General features: G+C 48.0%; 1 protein-coding gene across 1 annotated transcript; it reads right to left on the bottom strand.

The window, feature by feature from the left end:
* Positions 1-5,949, bottom strand: FBXO17 (F-box protein 17). Its single transcript, XM_024577642.3, is given in 11 exon segments — positions 1-121; positions 123-143; positions 145-186; positions 1,530-1,676; positions 2,613-2,699; positions 4,789-4,835; positions 4,838-4,902; positions 5,608-5,658; positions 5,661-5,720; positions 5,723-5,910; positions 5,912-5,949. Coding segments are annotated over 11 exon segments (825 nt in total). The 3' UTR covers positions 1-42.
* Between the last annotated feature and the right edge of the window lie 13,762 nt (positions 5,950-19,711).

Below are 19,711 nucleotides of genomic sequence, written 5' to 3'. Positions count from 1 at the left end.
CAGGTGGTAGCAGGTCCTGGAACGCCTGATCAGGCCAGTGGGCTAGGACAGGTGGATCCTGACCCTCACACTGGAATGGGTCACAAGGGCACCGTAGTGCCCCACCCAGGAGCGTGTGTCTCCCATACTGCTCAAAAGACACATCGGATGCCCTTGCCAAAGTTGGTGAAGACGTGGGAGTCCTGCCTGGGGAAGGAGAATGAGATGGTGAGGACCTGTGGGCTCTTCGTCCAACTGGACTGATACTCCCCAAAATCAAGTAGGTGCCAGGCCCTGCTTTAGGTGCTGGGGATTCAGCAGTGAGGAAAGGACCTCAAAGATCCTTGCCTGGTTGAGCTCACCATCCAGTAGGGGACCCAGACACTGAGGAGGGATGGGGGCGGGGCAGAGGGAATTCTGCAGGAGGGTGAGGCTGTGAAATGAGTGAGCAAAGGTCCCACTGAGGTGACATTTGAGTAGACACAGCTGAAGGAAGGGAGAGAGCCAGGTGAGGATCTGGAGGAAGGGTATTCCAGGTAGGAGCATCAGAGCAGAGGCCCTGAGGGAGGAGTGACTGGAGCACGGTGAGGACAGAAGTAGGAAATGAGGTCAAGTAGGTACTTGGCAGGTGCTATGAGGCCTTTGGGCCATAGGAGGACTTTGGCTTCTGGCTTTTTTATCTCTTGCAATTTTTTTTTTATTGACCTAGAATTCACCCAACAGAAAATGAACCATTTTAAACTGTACATTTCAATGTTTTTTAGTACATTCACAATGTTATGCCACCACCACCACTATCTAATTCTGGAATGTTCCATCACCCCATTAAAAAAAAACCCTCATATCCATTAGCTACCGCTTCCAATTCCTCCCTCCCCCTAGGCCCTGGCAACCACTAATCTATCTGCTTTCTGTTTCTAAGGCTTTGCTTATTCTGGACACTTCATATAAATGCAGTCCTACAATATGTGGCCTTTGTGCCTGGCCTCTTTGATTTAATACACTGCTTGCAAGGCTCATCCATTTGTAGCATGGGTCCGTCCTTCATCTCCTCCTGTAGCAGGATGAGAGGACTTGGGCTTTTACTCTGGGATGCAGCCACGGGAGGGCCACAAGGAGGGGAGACCGGTGATCCGACACACTTTGTAGTGGAAGCTTTCTGGATGGTGAGTGTTGGATGGTGAGGGACGGGGAGTGGAAACAGACCACCTGAAGGGTTACTTTGTTAACTGAGATGTGATGATTTTGACATCACAGGCTTGGGTGCCATCCTGGGCTTGAATCAGGCCCTACACACTTTAGTGTGACTTTGGGGCAGTCACGTGACCTGTGCTTCAGTTTCCTCACCTCTAGAATGGGGATAGAGCTAGGTGCTCAGTAAATGTATGTGGAACAACTAGGCTGCTGTACTGATTAAATGAAAGGGAAAACTTGGAACAGGGCCCGGGATGTGATAAGGACTCAAGGATTGCTGGCTCTTACTATTAGAGATACCCAGTGGTGTGACAAGCTGAGAAGGGAGTCTGAGCGGAGCGCGAGGTTAGGTGTGCCTGGACCCACCTGTCGGCAGCCTCTCTGTCCACTGAAGGACTGGGTTGGGTGAGGCAGGGAACTTGACCACTTCGTTTCTGTGCACATCCAGAAGGTGGACCTGGAGCCGGTAGATGCAGCCGCAGTTCTCTCGGGTACCCCACCAGCCAGGTAGCGGTGAGCCTTGATGCCCCTGCCACACCCCCAATATATGGGTTGGGAGGAGGGAGGCGGGGGGCTGAGCCTCCTGGCGCTTTGATCAGGTCAGGGCTGCACACACCCACAACCCATATCAGCCTGGGAGAGGTATCAGCCTGGGATTCTGGGGGGAAGAGGCTGGTGTTCCAAGCATGGGGCCAGAGCCTGGGGGAGGAACCTGGGCCCTCCTGGGGTAGGTTGTAGAGACTGGATCAGGTGTCTGTGGTGGGAGGCGGGGGTGTGTGTGGAGGGGGGTGACATGAGTATGGTGCTCTGGGAGAAACCGTGGCCTGGGGGACCGGATGAGGAGGCCCAGTATTTCTGGAAAGGAGCCTGAGGGAGTAGGACTCTGGGTGCTCTGGGGAAGAGTCAGAACCCCAGGGAAGAAATTGGGTTTTCTGTGGAGGAACAAGAGCTGGAGGGAACAGGACTTCGAGGGCATTGTGAAGGAACCTAAGTGCCCTAAGAGGAGGGGCTCCTCATAGGCCTGCAGGCTCAGAAGCCGGCCAGTGCCTCTGGCCCAACTCTGCCCCTTCTGAGCCTCAGTTTGCAGGGCACAATGCTGCCAACCCTTCTGAGGCCTTGGCGTCCGCAAGCCCTCAGGGTCAGGCCAGAGCTGCAGGTGATGGTGGTGAAGTGGGTGAGGGGAGATACCTTGTTTCAGACTGATCCGAGCCAGTCAGTGGCCCCCATGCCAACAGCAAACCCCAGGTCTGCTGGGAAGAGGGTGGGGAGGAATGCAGAGTGGGGGCTCTGGGCTCACTGCGGCATCACTTCCCCTCTCAGCCTCACTCTGAAGGGGGCACAGGAACAGTGGCCAGCCCAGGGCATGAAATGAGTCCCTTTTGCAGAACTGCTGCCACCACCATTGGTTCGGGGGCAGGTTGCCATTCTTCACTCACCAGTCAGCCACACAGATCTCGATCTGGGCACTGTCCAGCAGCTCCTGCCACACCCCTTCCATTACCAGGTCCACAAGCTTGAAGCTCCATCTGGGAAGGGGAGAAGGTGTGTGGGCGGTGGGTAGTGTGTGGAGTAGACTGTCACAGCCCCAAAGTCATCTCCCAGAAGCCTCCTCTGACAACCCTGTCAAAGCAGCCTGAGGGGTTTGCTCTGTAGACAAGATGGGTGATGGGCTGGGCATCCCCATTGGCTGCTCACATCCCTCCACCATTTTCCACCCTGTCCTGGACTCTCGGATGCAGGCCTGCCTCTGATATTTGTGGGGACCAGGACATGAGCACAAATGGAGGCCCACACTGAGCAGGGAATTCTGGGGCCTCCTACAGTGTGGGGGGCTCAAGGTCTGAGGTATTTCCTGTATGTACTAGTCTCTCTTACCCTTCCCTTCCTTTCGGGGCAGCCAATGAAGCTCCAGCAGAAGATGGAAGTGAGAGAAGAGAGTAAAATCGGGGTGCTTAACCTCCTGGCTCCCTCCCAAGGGATCACCTGGGACTGCTGTGTCTGGCAACAAAAAGGCACAGCTCCACAGGGCCCTCTCCTCACAGCCTTCTCTGACTTAGTTTCAAGTAACTGCTTCCTGCGCTTATCCCTGTCAGGCCTAGGGGTGGTAATGACCCTTCCCCCCATTGTTACTAGCCCAGGTCATGCAGGATCCTTTGTGGTCTGCCTATCTTTGTAAACAGCCCTTCTCCCATCGTTTGAATATGCCATAATGCAGAAATAGTGTCGTACTGGAGGAAGAACTGTGAAGTTGCCCAGTGGAACAGAACACAGTGCTCAGGGATAGACTGAGATAGAACTTCAAACACGATAGAGGCAACACTGGCCTTCCAAGAGGGAGGGATGGGTTCTTAGTAGATGGTGTTGGGAAAATGGGCTCAATATATGGGGGGTGGAGGGGGACTAGGTCCTTAGCTAACAACACATTCAAAGGTAGATTAAAGATCTAAATGTAAAAGATAAAATTACAAGTTTACTAGAAGAGAGTATGAGAATATTGTTAGAATCTAATATAGGAAAGGATTTTTAAAAACAAAATTTCAGCCCTGGGTGGTGTGGTTCAGTGGATTCAGCGCCAGGGCCTGCAAACCAAGAGGTCGCCAGTTCGATTCCTGGTCAGGGCACGTGCCTGGGTTGTGGGCCAGTCCCCCGTTGGGATGTGAGTGGGAGGCAACCCATTGATGTTTCTCTCCCTCTCTTTCTCCCTCCCTTCCTCTCTCTCTAAAAATAAAATCTTTAAAAAAATTTTCAAAAACAAATTCTAAAGCAAAAAAAAGATGAATTTGATCATATGAAAATAACAACAAAGAACACCATGGACAGAGTTAATACAGAAAATTTTCCAATTTCTAGGATGGACAAGGGACAGACATCTAGAATATATGAGAAATTCTTGTATATCAACAAGAATAAGACATCAGCCCTAACAGAAAATATGAACAGGCAATTTATAAAAAAGGGAATCTGAGAAGCTAACAAGCATATGAAGAGATGCTTAATTATTACTAAAAAACATGCAAATTAAAATTAAAGCAGCAATGAGCTATTCACCCCTAAAATACTGGCAAGTACTAGAAGGCTGGATAATGCCATGTGAGAATGGTTGACCGTGGGGGCAGGAGGCAAGGAAATGAGTATGGGGCGTGAGGATAAAGAGAATCAGCCAACCAATCAGAAGTTCTGGAGCCAGATAACTTGGGTTCAAATCCCAGCTCCACCATTTACCAGATGTTGGTAACCCTTTGTGCCTTATAATGTGGAGATAACGATAGTATCTATGTAACTAGGTTGTTGCCAGGGTTAAAAGAGTTATATGTAAAGCATCTATCAGAGAGTAAGTACTTTGTTGTGTTATTATTTTACTGTTTATGTGTTTAATGTCTCCTCCTACCCTACATCTAAAATGCAAATGAAAACAGCAGGTTCCTGATTTTTCTGCATTTTCCTTGTATCTTGACCTACAAAACACTGCCTGGTATATGGCAGGCCCTCAACAAACATTTGTTGACTGAATAAATGAGGGGAGGGTGAAGGTGGGTGAGGGTGAGGATGAGGACAGTGGTGTAGGGTCTGCCGCCCTCCTTTAAGCCCCTGCCCCAGGGATCAAGGGCCACTCACTCGAAAGAAGTCACGAAACAGGTCTGGGAAGGAGCCCCCCGCACCACACTGTTAGGTTCTTTTCCACAGCCCAGCCATTCCCACTGCGTTCCACCTCCCAGCATCTGAAGCCCTCCGTGTGATACAATGGGGTTGAAGACAAGAGATTCACCTGCCAGCTGGCCCAGCAGAGTCTACCACCACCCAACTTGCCCTCGCCCACCAAGATCCTCCCTCCTGCTTCTTCTACTCTGGCCCCGCCTTCCAACAGATGGCATTCTTGGTCCCACCCCACAATCGCGTCACTCAACTCCTCAGGCCCACTCCAGGCTCCTACCACACAGTTGTCTTCCTTCTGCCTCTTACTACTCAGCTTGTCCCCTGGCCCCACCCCAGGCTCCACTTGCTGCTAGCTCCTCCTGCACTGGCCCCGCCCACTTACTTTCAAGGGGGCCTTACAAAGTTTCTATGTAAACTCCGCCCCCACTAATACCCAATTGGCTTCTTCCCAGCCCTCCCCTGGCTCCACCCCCTTTAGCCACCACGCTGGAGTCCACGGTCCCAGCACTAGTGGTTCCTGACACTGCTCGGTCCCCTGGTTCCTTCTGTTCTGCCTCGCCCATCCATTTCAGCTCCTAGGGCCCACAGCCTAGCCTTGCCCACCCAGTTTCCCAAGGGCCTCTACCTGGGCCACACGCCCTGACTCCCTGCCCTGGCTCCACCCCTGTTTTCTTAGCCGGTCCACGCCCACTCATTCGGCCTCCCTGGGTTCCCCACCCCATTTATCCCTCCGGTCTACCTGGCCCCGCCCACCATTCTGGCCCTGCCCTCCGTACAAACGCTCTTTGTAGGAGTTGAAGATGAGCTTGCTGCCCAGGGGCGCTCGCAGGCGCTCGCCAGGGCGCAGAGCGGAAACTCCTTCTCGTCCTTGCTATTGGGTGGGCAGCGCTGGCGACCGAATAGAGTGCACGGCCTTCCGTGCTGCGGTCGCGAGCCAGCTGCAACAGCCACACTGTGGCACACAGTGGCACGACGTCGCGCCACTCGCGGCACACTGAGCAGCAGCAGGTCACCAATGCGCGCGGTGGCACGTAGCTCAGCACCTGCACCAGTAGTTCTGGGGGCAGTGCGTCCAAGGCTATGAGCTGGCAGCTGTTGCCACCGCGAGGGCCGGGTGCCCATCTTCAGTGGCTGGAATCCTGCAGGTGGAGAGGAGTTGGAGGGTCAGGGCAGTGTGGCCACTGTCTAGTTCTCCCAGCACAGAGCTCTTGAGGCTTGATCGTTACCCCACCAGCTTTAATGGACGACAGGGGCACTGCCACGGCCGCAAAAACCGGGCACCTAGTTCCTGCCACCTGGCTGTGGAGCGTGATTGAGGGCAAAGGGTTTTCCCTCTTGGGCAAAAGACCGCTGGCCAGACCTACTCCACTAGGACTGTTAACCATGGCTTCCATCCCTGGTCGGTGCACTTTTACGTATGTGCACTTTATATATGTGACCATAAGCACACTGAAGACAGATGAGAAAAACCACCAGGAGGAAACCATTTCCACCCCATCGCTCCACCCGTCCCAAGTCCTCAGGCCTTTGGAACTTATGAATTACCTCAATCTCTTCCCTGAACATTCTTGTCACCTTCTTGCTCTAACCAGAACCTAGCTCTCCAGTGGTGCTTCCAAGTGGGTACAGCTCCTTGCTCCTTGGTGCTGCTTCCAGACAACTCTCCATCCTTCCCTAAAGTCCCAGCTATGAATCTTGTCATCAGAGTAGATGGTACCCACCTTGTGAACCATCTGCTAACCCAGATCACTATTGCTCACTTCTGCATGATTTTAGCTTCAAGCTTACTGTCACTTCCCCTACTCCCATCATCATTCTTGGTGATTTCCATATCCAGGTAGGTGATTGATCCTTCCTTCTGCCACCCCCGCCTCTGTTCCCTGACCTGCCTTCCTCACAGCCCCTCCCTCCCATGGTTGCTCTGAGACCTTGTCTCAATCACAGCCTCTTCAGAATTTCAATCTCAGGCATCTCTCTCTTATCCATCACCTCCACTCTTTCCAGTTCTCTCCCTCCAGTGTCCCAAATCCCCACAATCCTTCCCAACCACTGTGATCTCCCATCCTAGGTGCTTACCTCTTTTTCACTTTCCCTCACTCCTCAGGTCCTCATTTCTTCCTAATCATTTATCATTTTTTATATATATTTATTGATTATGCTATTACAGTTGTCCCATTTCCCACCCCCCTCACTCCACTGCATCCTGCCCACCCCCTCCCTCCCACATTCTCCCCCTATAGTTCATGTCCATAGGTCATACTTATAAGTTCTTTGGCTTCTACATTTCCTACACTATTTTTACCCTCCCCCTGTCTATTTTCCACCTATCATCTATGCTACTTATTCTCTGTACCTTTCCCCCCCTCTCCCCCTCCCACTCCCCTATGGACAACCCTCCATGTGATCTCCATCTCTATGGTTCTGTTCTTGTTCTAGTTGTTTGCCTAGTTTGCTCTTGTTTTTGTTTTAGGTGTGGTCCTTAATAACTGTGAGTTTGCTGTCATTTTTACTGTTCATATTTTTGATCTTCTTTTTCTTAGGTAAGTCCCTTTAACATTTCATATAATAAGGGCTTGGTGATGATGAACTCCTTTAACTTGACCTTATCTGAGAAGCACTTTATCTTCCCTTTCATTCTAAATGATAGCTTTGCTGGATAGAGCAATCTTGGATGTAGGTCCTTGCCTTTCATGACTTGGAATACTTCTTGCCAGTCCCTTCTTGCCTGCAAGGTCTCTTTGGAGAAATCAGCTGAGAGTCTTATGGGAAGTCCTTTGTAGGTAACTGTCTCCTTTTCTCTTGCTGCTTCTAAGATTCTCTCCTGTTTAATCTTAGGTAATGTAATTATGATGTGCCTTGGTGTGTTCCTCCTTGGGTCCACCTTCTTTGGGACTCTCTGAGCTTCCTGGACTTCCCAGAAGTCTATTTCCTTTGCCAGATGAGGGAAGTTCTCCTTCATTATTTGTTTAAATAAGTTTTCAATTTTTTGTTCTTCCTCTTCTCCTTCTGGCACCCCTATAATTCGGATGTTGGAACGTTTCAAGGTGTCCTGGAGGTTCCTAAGCCTCTCCCCATTTTTCCAAATTCTTGTTTCTTCATTCTTTTCTGGTTGGATGTTTCTTTCTTCCTTCTGGTCCACACCATTGATTTGAGTCCCAGTTTCCTTCACATCACTATTGGTTCCCTGTACATTTTCCTTTGTTTCTCTAACATAGGCTTCATTTTTTCATCTGGTTTTCAAACAGATTCAACCAATTCTGTGAGCATCTTGATAACCAGTGTTTTGAACTGTGCATCTGATAGATTGGCTATCTCTTCCTCGCTTATTTGTGTTTTTTCTGGAGCTTTGAAGTGTTCTGTCATTTAGGCCATTTTTTTTTTTTTTTTGTCTTGGTGTGTCTGTTACTTAAAGGGGCGGAGCCTTAGGTGTTCCCTGGGGCGGGGTAACGCTGGTCACTGCGCTGTGATGCTGTACATGGGGGAGGGGTCAAGAGGGAGCAACGGCGCCTGCTCCACTCTCCACCGGACCCCAATCCTCCACTCCGCCACCCACAATCAAACTGGGCCCCTCTGGTGCTGGTTCCTGAGTGGGCGGGCCCGTGCACGCCCCAGGCCCCCGTGGGTCTCCCCAACGACCTCTCCCGTGAGGCCGGGAGTCTTCCCCACCACCGCCCCAACCCCCACTGGTACCCCCAACCAGAGGTTTGAGGCTTTATTTCCCCGCGCTGGAGCCCTGGGTTGCTCGGTCTGCTTCGCTCCCCGCCGTTTGTCTGGTTTATCTGTGCGCGAATGTGGGGCCGCGGGGTGCTACCCGCTGCTCTGCCTGCCCCGTTCTCTGCCACTCTGAGTCCGGCCCTCTCGGTTTATCTGCACGAATGTGGGGCCGCAGGGTCTGCTAGTGGTCAGACTGCCTGCCCTGTTCGTCCCACACTCCGCCAGTCTCTGTCCCGCCACAGCCACTCGAGTCCTCTCCACCCCGGTGCCCGTCTCCGCCCCTCCTACCGGTCTGGATGAATGTTTATTTTTTATTTCCTTGGTGTCAGACTTCCTTGCCGTTCGATTTTCTGTCAGTTCTGGTTGTGCGAGGAGGCGCAGTGTGTCTACCTACACCGCCATCTTGGTTCTCCCTCTTCCTAATCATTTACATTCACTGATTAATTGCTGAAAATACAAGGTCTGTCCAGAAGGTATCCAGCCATGTACTGTGGAAAGTAGAGACATTTATTGAAGAAGATACAAGATACAAGAAACACTGTACATAGGACAATGATGCCTCAGTCACCTTCAAAGTAGGCACCTTGGAACCTCACACAGTTCTCCCATTCCCCATCAGCTGTCCCATCATATTTTCCTGAGCCTCATTGATGGTCTGAAATCTCTTCCCTTTCCAAAGTGATTTTAGTTTTGGGAAAAGCCGTAAGTTGCAGGGTGCCAAATCTGGGCTGTAGTGTGGGTCACTTGGGTGATTTGATGCTTCACCAAAGAACTCTGAACTAGTCGTGATGCATGAGTGGGTGTGTTGTCGTGACGAAGCTGCCAATCACCAGTTGTCCATAGCTGTGGCCTTCTGAATCATCTGAATAGTTTCCACAGAGGAATGTTCAAGCTTAATGCAAAGTGATTCAGATTCATTGTTCTACCAGGAGTGTCCAATGTTTTGGCATCTCTGGGCCACACTGGAAGGAGAAGAGTTGCCTTGTGTATATTAAATACACAAACACTAAGAAAAACTGATGAGCAAAAAAAAGGGTTTTAAGTAACTTTACGATTTTGTGTTGGGCCACATTCACAGTCATTCTGGGCTGCATGTGGCCCCTGGGCTGTGGGTTGGACACACCTGCTACTCATTCAGTCATTTTGAATGTGATGGCCACACAGTACACATGCTCACTCAATGGTGTCTATTGCCCCCACTGACTAGTACAGTGAAGTCATCATCGTTCATGTACCTGCATTTCAGTCCACTTTTCTTGGCTGCCAGGTTACATTGATGTCGCACAGACCATTCTCGTTATATTAACAATGGCTGGACTTTTTCTGGACAGACCTCATATTCTTTCCATACATCCTGCCTTCTCTGGCTTCCTCCTATTCAATACATGTGACCTGGTTAAATTCAGCCCTCCACCTACCCTGTTCCTGCACCCACACAGTTAACGTGGCTGAAGAACAATACACAACTCCACTGGCTGGTCAGACTTAAAATTTTTGAACTTGACTCTCAAGCCCCTGAAGCTGACTGACAATCAGATTATGTTTCTCTTATACACTCACTCTTCCTTTCTGTAGATAACTATTTCTTTTAAAAGAAAATTGTTCTTGAGAGACACACACACACACACACATCGATTTGTTGTTCCACGTATTTATCCATTCATTGGTTGCTTCTTGTACGGGCCCTGACTGGGGATTAAACGCATGACTTTGGATATTGGGACAATGCTCCAACCAACTGAGCTACCTGGCCAGGGCTAGATAACTATTTCATACCTTCTCCCCTACCTCCTATTTCATCACACCTCCTTCCACCTCTTCACTCTCTTCTTGCTTCCTACTTTGCAGAAAAAATAGAAATGATGAGAAGTGAACTTCTACAGGCCCCCAATGCCCCATCTACTACCTGCTTGCCTGGGACCCACACATGTCCCTCTGTGTATGTCTACCCATCCCTTCTGCCCACTCCAGGCCATGGCGTCACAGTTGTCCCCTTTCTGCTGCACCTTCAGGACCACTTCTGCACCAGACCATCCCTGTCAGCCCACACTGTGTTATCTCTCTCATCTGGAAACCAGCCCTCTCTTGCCCCGCCTCCCCTTCCAGCTACAGCCCCATTCCTTTGCTCCTCTTTATAATAAAACTTCTCAAAAAAGTTGTCTATATTTGTTGTCTCCATATTTTCTACTCCTGTTCTCTCTTAAACCTTTTCTAATCAAGCTTTGCTCTTCTCCACCACCCTGAAATGTCAAGGTCACCAACGATCCCCTTGGTGCTGAGCCAGTAGTTCTGTTCAGTCCTCACCTTGCTTGACCTGTCAGCAGCACCTGACCCAGTGGGGTTACTACCCCTACACTTGGCTCTGGGCCGCCACACCCTTCCAGACCCCTCCTATCTGCCTGGTGGTTCCTAGTCAGCCTCCTAGGCTGTTTGTCCTCTTATCTCTAATCTCGAAAAGTCAGGGTTCAGCCTTTGAAGCTCCTCTATTCTCTATCACCACTCACTCCCCTGGAGATTTTATCCATCCTCTCACCATCTCTCACCCAGATCATCTCCCTCCCTGCGTCTTTCCTCAAATATCTGTTCCTCACCAGCAGCCAGGTCAGGTGTGAATATACCTGCGTAAGGTCCTGTCTCTCCCTGCTCAGAGCCCTCCTGTGGCTCCATCTCACTCACGGTAAAGGCAAAGTCCTCCCTGTGGCCCACAATCTGTCCCCCCTCATCTCCTTGCCCTCATCTCTCACTCACTGATCCGGCCACACCAGCCTCCATACCTCAGAGCCTTGGCATGGGCTGTTTGCTCCACCTGGACCCAGGGGATTTTTTTGCTCACCTCTGTACTTCCTTCAGATCTTTTTTCAAATATCAACCTCTCCCCGAAACCGTCCCTGACCACCTTATCTATAATTTCAGAGCCTCATCACCACAACCTACTCTCCCCTTTTCCTTACTTCATACTTCTTTCAAACTTCTTTCATCTTCTAACGCCGCATACCTAAGTATGTATAATTTACTTAATTATCTCTTTCTTGTCTGTCTCCCTCCCCACATTGTAATTTGCATTTAACATTCCACAGTGTCCACACCAGTGCTCAATAAAGAAATATTAAATGAATGAGTGAAGGAATCCTCACATTAGAAACCCACCTCACAGCCCTGGTTGGTGTGGCTCAGTGGATTGAGCACTGGCCTGTGAAACAAAGGGTCACCTGCTCGACTTCCAGTCAGGGCACATAGCTGGGTTGTGGGCCAGGTCCCCAGTAGGGGGTGCAAGAAGCAACCACACATTGATGTTTCTCTCCCTCTCTCCCTCCTTTCCCCTTTGTCTAAAAATAAATAAATAAAATCCTAAAAAAAAGGAACCCACTACACAGATGAGGAAACTGAGGCACAGTGAGGTGAAACACCTTTATTCAATGAGAACTCAGTGAGTAAGACCTAGTCAGAAAATCATGTCATTTCCTTATCAGGGGCAGAACAGCCAAGAAATAAAAGCCTGGTGCCTGGGTTCAAGTCCCAGCTATGCTTTCTGATAGTTACATGACCAAGGGCACTTCACTTAATCTCTGTGTGCCTCGGTTTCCCCTTCTGAAAATGGGGATATTATCAGCACCTACTTCTTAGGGTTGTGATAAATGAAATGCAGTAATACTTGTAAAATGCTTAAGTAAAACCACTGGTGTCTCATAAATAAGAATGATAATATAAAATTAAGCATTAAATTACATTAGTTGCTATTCTTATCACACATCATAAAAAATGATGAGCAACCATTTAGTGACGAGACTTTCATCTGGTGACATTTATTGGGCCCTTATAAGCCACTATGCTGAACATTTAAGCTGGATCATCTCACTGAGTCCCATCATCTTGTTTTAATGGCCAAAACGATCCTTGCAGGTTGCCCTGGGTTAAGAGGCTGCAATGATCTAATGCTTATACTGTTACTTACTGCCATGTCAGCTGTTAAAATTTTAAAATAAATTGATTCAGGTCTTGTTAAGAAATAAGCCTATCTAAGGCAAGTGGTCTGTGGACATGGTAAGAAGACTGATACCTCTTCACCCCCACTGCAGAATGACTTAGCTGTGCAGACAGGCTTTAGAAACTAGGGTGTGCTTTGCCCCAGGTGGTTATCAGTTGCATTGAACTCTGGCTGGGTAGCTCAGTTGGTTCGAGCGTTGTCACAATACACCAAGGTTGTGGGTTCCATCCCCTGTTGGGGCACATACAAGAATCAATCAATAAATGCATAAATGAGTGGAACAACAAAATGATGTTTGTTTCATTCTCGCCTTTCCTTGATCTCTTTCTAAAATCACTGGAAAAAAATTAGACTTCTAGTCAAGATGGTGGCATAGGCAGACATGGCTCGCTTCTTTGCACAACCACATCAAAATTATGACTAAAACACAGAACAACCATTGCTCAGAATCATCAGGGAACTAGTTGAATGGAAGTATGACAACTACAAAATCAAATTGAATGGAAGCCTGACAACTACCAAATTAAAGAAACCACATTCATCCAGACTGGTAGGAGGGGTGCAGATGCGGAATGAGCTGGTCCTACATCCATGTGTGGCGAACAAAAATTTGGGAGGGATATCTTGGGAGTGAAGAGTCCCAGCCCCACACTAGGCCCCCAGCCCAGGGTTCCAGTGCCAGGAAGATACGTCCCCAAAACTTGTGGCTGCAAAAACCAGCAGGGATGAGAGATGGTGGAAGAAACTTCTAGAGCCCCAAGCAGTTCCTCTTAAAGAACCCACACACAGACTCTCCTACTCAGATGTACTGTCTCTGAGCTCCAGCACCGTGGTAGCAACTTGAAAGGCACCAGTGATATACTGTGAGAAACTTAAGTGTCTGGCATCAAGGTGAGCAGTGGCCATTGTCCCTTTTTGAAACCCTCACCCCACAGAGATGTAAGCTGGTGCCATATCTGAGGCTCCATCAAACTGGCTAACACTGTTTTACTTGCCTTAGAGATCCCCACAGACTCTGCCCCACCCAACTTATGGGCCCACCCAAGCTGCTTTTCCACATGAATGGCTGGTCTTGGCTCATGCTTCACAATTTCCTAAATCCTATCAAAGAAGCAACAGCTGGCCTCAGTGATCCCCAGGCCCCACACTAGCAGCAGCCAGCTTAGATCCACAGCTTGACTTCACCTGGGAATCTCCAAGCCCAGCACAAGTAGCAGCCATCTCAGATTGCTTTACAGCTCATGCAGGGTGCCCCCGGGCAGAACACAGGTGGGGGCTGACCTTGGCCTGCACCACACAGGAAACCCCAGAACCTGTGCACCCAGTGGACAGCTAAGACCACATTGGAGCACCACCACCCTGCCCCTGCATAGCTGACCCTCCATGGAGGGCAAAGATTAGTGGTCACAGCCAGTCCTTGCACCTGACTGGCCTGGGTAAATCCCTCCCATTGATCTGCCACCAGCAACCAAGGTTCAACTATAGAGGAGGGTTTACTCAGCCCAGACGAAGGGCACACCACGAGTACCCAGCTTGGGTGAAAGGAGAAGCTGTGCCGCTGGACCCTAGAGGACACTTACTACATTAGACCACACTACCAAGACACGGGGCCAAAGTAGCTCTACCTAATATAGAAACAAACAGTGAGGCTGCCAAAACGAGGAGACAAAGAAACATGGCCCAAGTGAAAGAACAGATCAAAACTCCAGAAAAAGAGCTAAATGAAATGGACATAAGCAATCTAATGCGGAGTTCAAAACACTGATTGTAAGGATGCTCAAGGAACTTAGTGAGGACCAAATCCACGTGAGCAGGTGGGAACTGCCCCAGCACATCACTGTCTGGGTCACCACTGAAATTTGGTTGCCCTGAAGTTACCGTATGGGAGAGACCACGTGAGGAGAGAAAGAAGTGCCTGGAGAGCCCCAGCTGCTTGACTTCCATCGCAGGCGCTGCATAAGTTACCAGATGACCCGGCTCCAACCACAGGCTGGTGTCAACTGCGCCTGAGGACTGCTTAGCTAGGCCAAGGCACTCTCCATAAAAAATAATAATAAAATAAAGGTTTAAGTCACTAGGTTTTGAGTGGTCTGTTATGCAGCACTAGCTGAATGGAAAGAAGCTCAGTGACCTGCATTGTATGGGACTGGTACCCCTACAAGGAACTGGCTTGCCCCCAATGCCAGGTGCCCCGACTTTATAAATGTGCGCAAAACTGGATTCAAATCCTGACTCTCCACTTTCTATCTGTGTGAACTGGGGCTAAAAAAAAATCTCCTTTGAGCCTAGTACATGTCACTCAGGAACAGCATGTTGTTTTGTTTTTAAATGATGCTGTTTTAAAGTACTAACTACTGTTTTTTTTTTTTAATGATCAGAAATCTTTCCTTTTTTTTTAAAGATTTTATTTATTACTTTTAGAGAGAGGGGAAGGGAAGGAGAAAGAGAGGGAGAGAAACATCAATGTGTGGTTGCCTCTCACACGCCCCCAACTGGGAACCTGGCCTGCAACACAGGCATGTGCCCTGACTGAGAATTGAACCAGCGACCCTTTGGTTCGCAGGCCAGCACTCACCAGCCAGGGCAGAAATCTTTCTTTTTCGGTTGTTCTTACTTGTTGCCTACTTTATGGGCAACATTTAAAAATCGTGGTAAAGTTCACATAACAGTCTACTATCTTGACCATCTTTAAGTGTACATGTCAGCGGTATTACGTACATTTACAATGTGTGCGCTACCATCTCCAGAAGTCTTTTCATCTTTTGAAGCAGTAATTCCCCATTGCCCCTTCCCTTCTGCCCCCAATAACCACCGTTACGCTGTCTCTTGTCTTGACTAAGTAATCCATGGAAGACAACTCATAGCGTTTGTCCTTTTGTAACTGGCCTATTGCACTTAGCATGGTCCATCCATGTTGTAACATAGGTCAGAATTTCCTTCCTTCTTATGGCTGAATATTATTCCATTGTATGTATATCCTGTTTTGCTTATCCACTTATCTGCCGATAGACAAGGGTTGCTTCCATGTTTTAGCTATTCCGAGTACTGGTATTTTTGTTGGTGTAATACCTTTATATCATTTTACTTAAAAGTCTGGAATGTTTGTGTTTTCTTAAAATATTTTATTTATTTCTTTTTAAAGAGAGGGGAAGGGAGGGAGAAAGAGAGAGTGAGAAACATCAATGTGTGATTGCCTCTCATATGCCCCCAATTGGGGACCTGGCCCACAATCCAGGCATGTGCCCTGACTGGGAATCGAACTGGCTACCCTTTGATTCACAGCCCATGCTCAATCCAGTGAGCTACCAGCCAGGGCTGGAATATTTTGCATCTTGAGATTGTGACCAATGACTCAATGATTTATTTCATGATGAATGTATGTGCTGAACACCAACAAGAACTTCTCTGCTAAGAGAATTTCAGGCAGCAAATTTCAAACTGGGCAGAGGTGAGGGCTGGCTATGTGTGTGCATTTACTTATAAAAATTAATCAGACATTTGTACATTGTATAAAAGGTATGAACGATAACAGTAAAATGAGATGCTAGCCCATAGAAATGAACAACAGATGTCCAAAAACCTCTCCCCAAAGTTATAAAAAATATATAGGACTATTTTAAAATGAAGAAATTCGTGCAAACTATTTACAGTTCTTCTCAGCAGTTCCTCAAATTGTGTAGGGCCAGACCTTTTCATCGTGACTGGAAAACTGTACACAAAAATACATCCGTGGCTCAGGGAAGACACCCTTGGCCAGGCTCTCCTTCTCAGGAGCACACCCGCACCTTTCCCTCTCCATCTTCTTCCCCCAGCCCTGCTACCTGTGCCTTCCTCTCTCCGAAGTTCCAAGGGCCCTTCTTTTGCCTCTGTGACATTTTCCTGAGTCCAGGCAGCCCAGCTGGCTCACTTCTACTACCTCTGTAACTTTCTAAGTAAAGTTTCTCTTGTAATTTGAACCCCTCCTCCCACTACCCCTCAAAAAGACACCATTGACTTGGTTTATTTGTTTGCTGGACATGATACTTAAAATAACCATTATTTAGTTATTTTTTATGGCTCTGGGGATTGACTGGACCCCAGTAGGGGCTGCATGCAGTTGCCCTCAGGCAGAGCGCGGAGCCCAGCCCTCTGAAGGCTTATTCAGTCCTGTATCTACACCTGGGATTGGGAGACTCCACAATCCAGGGCTCCTCAGCCTTTTCTCTGTCTCCATGTGGTCTCTCCAGCTAGACCATACTTTTTCCAGAGTGTACACTCTTGACAAAGATCAGATAATACAATTTCAGCCCTGGCTGGTTGTCTCCCTTGGTTGGAGCACCGTCCTGTACACCAAAATGTTGCCGGTTTGATTCCTGGTCAGGGCATGTACTAGCTTGTGGGTTTGATCCCCAGTCAGGACATGAGTGGGAGGCAACTGACTGATGTTTCTCTCTCTCTCCCCCTCACCCCCTCACCTTCCTCTCTCTTTAAAAAATCAATAAATATATCCTTGGGTGAGGATTAAAAAATAATATTAATACAATTTCATTTTCAAGGCCCATGATTCATTAAACTTTCCCTTTTTTTACTTGATTAATTTTCTTAATCTTTATTAATTTTAGCAACTTTAGTTCAATTGATGTTAAAATTTATCAGCTGTTATTAGAATAATGTATAACTCAGATATTTATCAACGTAATTTTACTTGATGTGATATTTACACATTTTTAGTACTTGAAATGTCATTTCACTAACTTCTTAAAAAAGATTTTATCTATTTCTTTTTAGAGAGAGGGGAGGACAGGGAGAGAGGGGGAGAAACATTGATGGTGAGAGACACATCGATGGGTTGCCTCTTGCCGGTGTCCCAACCGGAGACTCAGCCTGCAACCCAAACATGTGCCCTGACCGGCAAACCAGTGACCTTTTGCTTTCTGGGACGATGCCCAACTGAGCCACACTAGTCAGGGCTCATTTCACTAATTTTATTTTGTTTTATGAATTTGGAAGACTGAACAAACTGTTACTATGAATAGTACTATGTCAGTATCAGGGTAAAAAAAATACGGGCATTATCATTGTGTCCCGTTCTTAGGAGTGTTTGTTCACTGCATAATTATTTCAACTTTCTTTATGCTCAATAATTTTCATAATAAAATCATGAGGGTAAAAAGATCCAATGTCCATAAAGTCTATTAGGACGCTTCTGGTGAAGGCAGGCAGAATCTGAGGGTTTCCAGGTCCTGGGCTACTGCCTCCAGCTGGACGGGTGGTGGTCAAGAGCTCCCACTATAGAGGCAGATTATCTGGGTTCAAATCCTGGTTCTGCCTCTTCCAGGACAGGCGGTGTCTCGGGTATGTTGCTGACGTCCCAATCTTGTCTGTGATATGGGGATGACTATTGCTCGACCTCAAAGGATTGATAAAGGCAGTGAAGGACAAATACCCCTAAGCCTGCCCAGGTCTCAATGAATAAGGCCCAATGGTAATAAGACAACAAATAGGTTTTAGCTCCTTGGAAGCAGATTTGATCATCTAAAAGAATTAGGAACCTGTGGTGAGATGCCTTCTGTGGATTCACCCTGGGGAGAGGGAAAAGGAGAGAGGGGAGTGAATACCCAAGCTCTGCCAACTATCCACAGCACCCCTGTTGAACTTGAGCTCCTGAGGGAGAATAAGTGAGCAAGCCAAGCCAATGTGCCACAACATTCCCTGGAGACCTATTCCCCAGTGTCAGCTTCCGGGTGCATTTCTGCTGTGCGAGTGAGCACGTGCCCATCTTTCCATTTATATTTGCATAGGAGTCCTCTGTTTCCCAGAAGGCAGCCTTAAAAATGAAAATACCTTTATTGATGTATTATTCACATCCAGTAAAATGCATACATTTCAAGTGTGTACTTTAAATTTTAACAACAGTATACAAGCATGTGACCATCTCAACCAAAGTACAGAGCATCTGTCCCTCCAAAATGTTTACCCCTTTGCCGTCAACCCCAACCCCAACTCCAAGGCAACCACTAATCTGCTTTCTGTCACCATAAATTCGATTTTCTTTTTCTAGAATTTTATATAAATGGAGTCATATGGTGTGCCATTTATCAATTTACTGTCTCACAGCTCCAAGTGGCAAAACTGGAGTTTGGCCCTTTCAATCTTTCCCCTTTGCTGGCGGACATGATGTTAACTTCTTCCAGTAGGGGGAGCCAGAGGGACATTGCAGGAGGAAAGGGTTTTGCTTCGAGATTCCACACGGGGTTCCCTTCGAGATTCCACACGGGGTTCCCTGGGGCAAGCAGCTTCTCCAGTGCTGGTAGTCAGCAGCACCCCACACACAGCCGGCACCTTCCCCGGGCACCCACCTCAGGTGGTTCCAGGCACTTCCTGTGAGCTGCTTTCTCCAGCACCCTAGAGAATTGATTTCTGGTAAGTTCCAGAGGGTGGATTTCCAGCAGGTTCCACAGGAGCAGCACCACACAGAATCCTTTGCCCTTTAGTGAGTCAAGGCCAAGTGTTTTCCAATGAGATGACTGTCAGGACTGTCAAGGGCAGCTTGGGACTGTCCTCTGTTTTGAGCTCTCTATCTTAGATCTTAGGGTTAGTGGCTGCTCCTTCTATCTGCTGTTTCTATATTCTTTAGCATTCTCTTTATTTCTTAGTAGCTAACCCCTTACTCCAATCCCTGCTAGAGCATTCTCTCTTCAAATTACTGTGTGGGTTCAGTCTCCTGACTGGACTCTGACTGATTAAATGTAGTATGTGCCCCCTGTGTCCTTTTTCCTTCAGCGCACTGTCTGCATAATTCATCCACACGGTTGCATGCGTATCAGTCAGTGGTACATTCCTCGTTATTGCTGAGTAGTATTTCCATCGACAGGTACTCCGCAGTCTGTTTATGCACTCACTGTGGAGGGCATTTGGGCTGGTTCCAATTTGAGGTGATTATGAATAAAGCCGCTATGAACATTCATGTACAAGGTTATGTGGACATATATTTTCATTTCTTATGAGAAAATACTTGTGAGTGGGATTCTTGGATCACATGATACGTGTATATTTCACTTTACAAAAAAAACCCCAACAAAACAAACCCACCAATAGTTCTGATTGTGCCATTTACATTCTCATCAACTTCATATGAGAGTTGCCTTTGCCAGCACCTGGTATTTTCAATCTTTTACATTTTAGGTGGAGTGGCTTCCTTCTCAT

Source organism: Desmodus rotundus, chromosome 12 (genome assembly GCF_022682495.2).
Source record: "Desmodus rotundus isolate HL8 chromosome 12, HLdesRot8A.1, whole genome shotgun sequence".
NCBI lineage: Eukaryota > Metazoa > Chordata > Mammalia > Chiroptera > Phyllostomidae > Desmodus > Desmodus rotundus.
The sequence above is the reverse complement of the archived record's forward strand: the minus strand, read 5'-3'. Positions and strand labels throughout refer to the sequence as shown.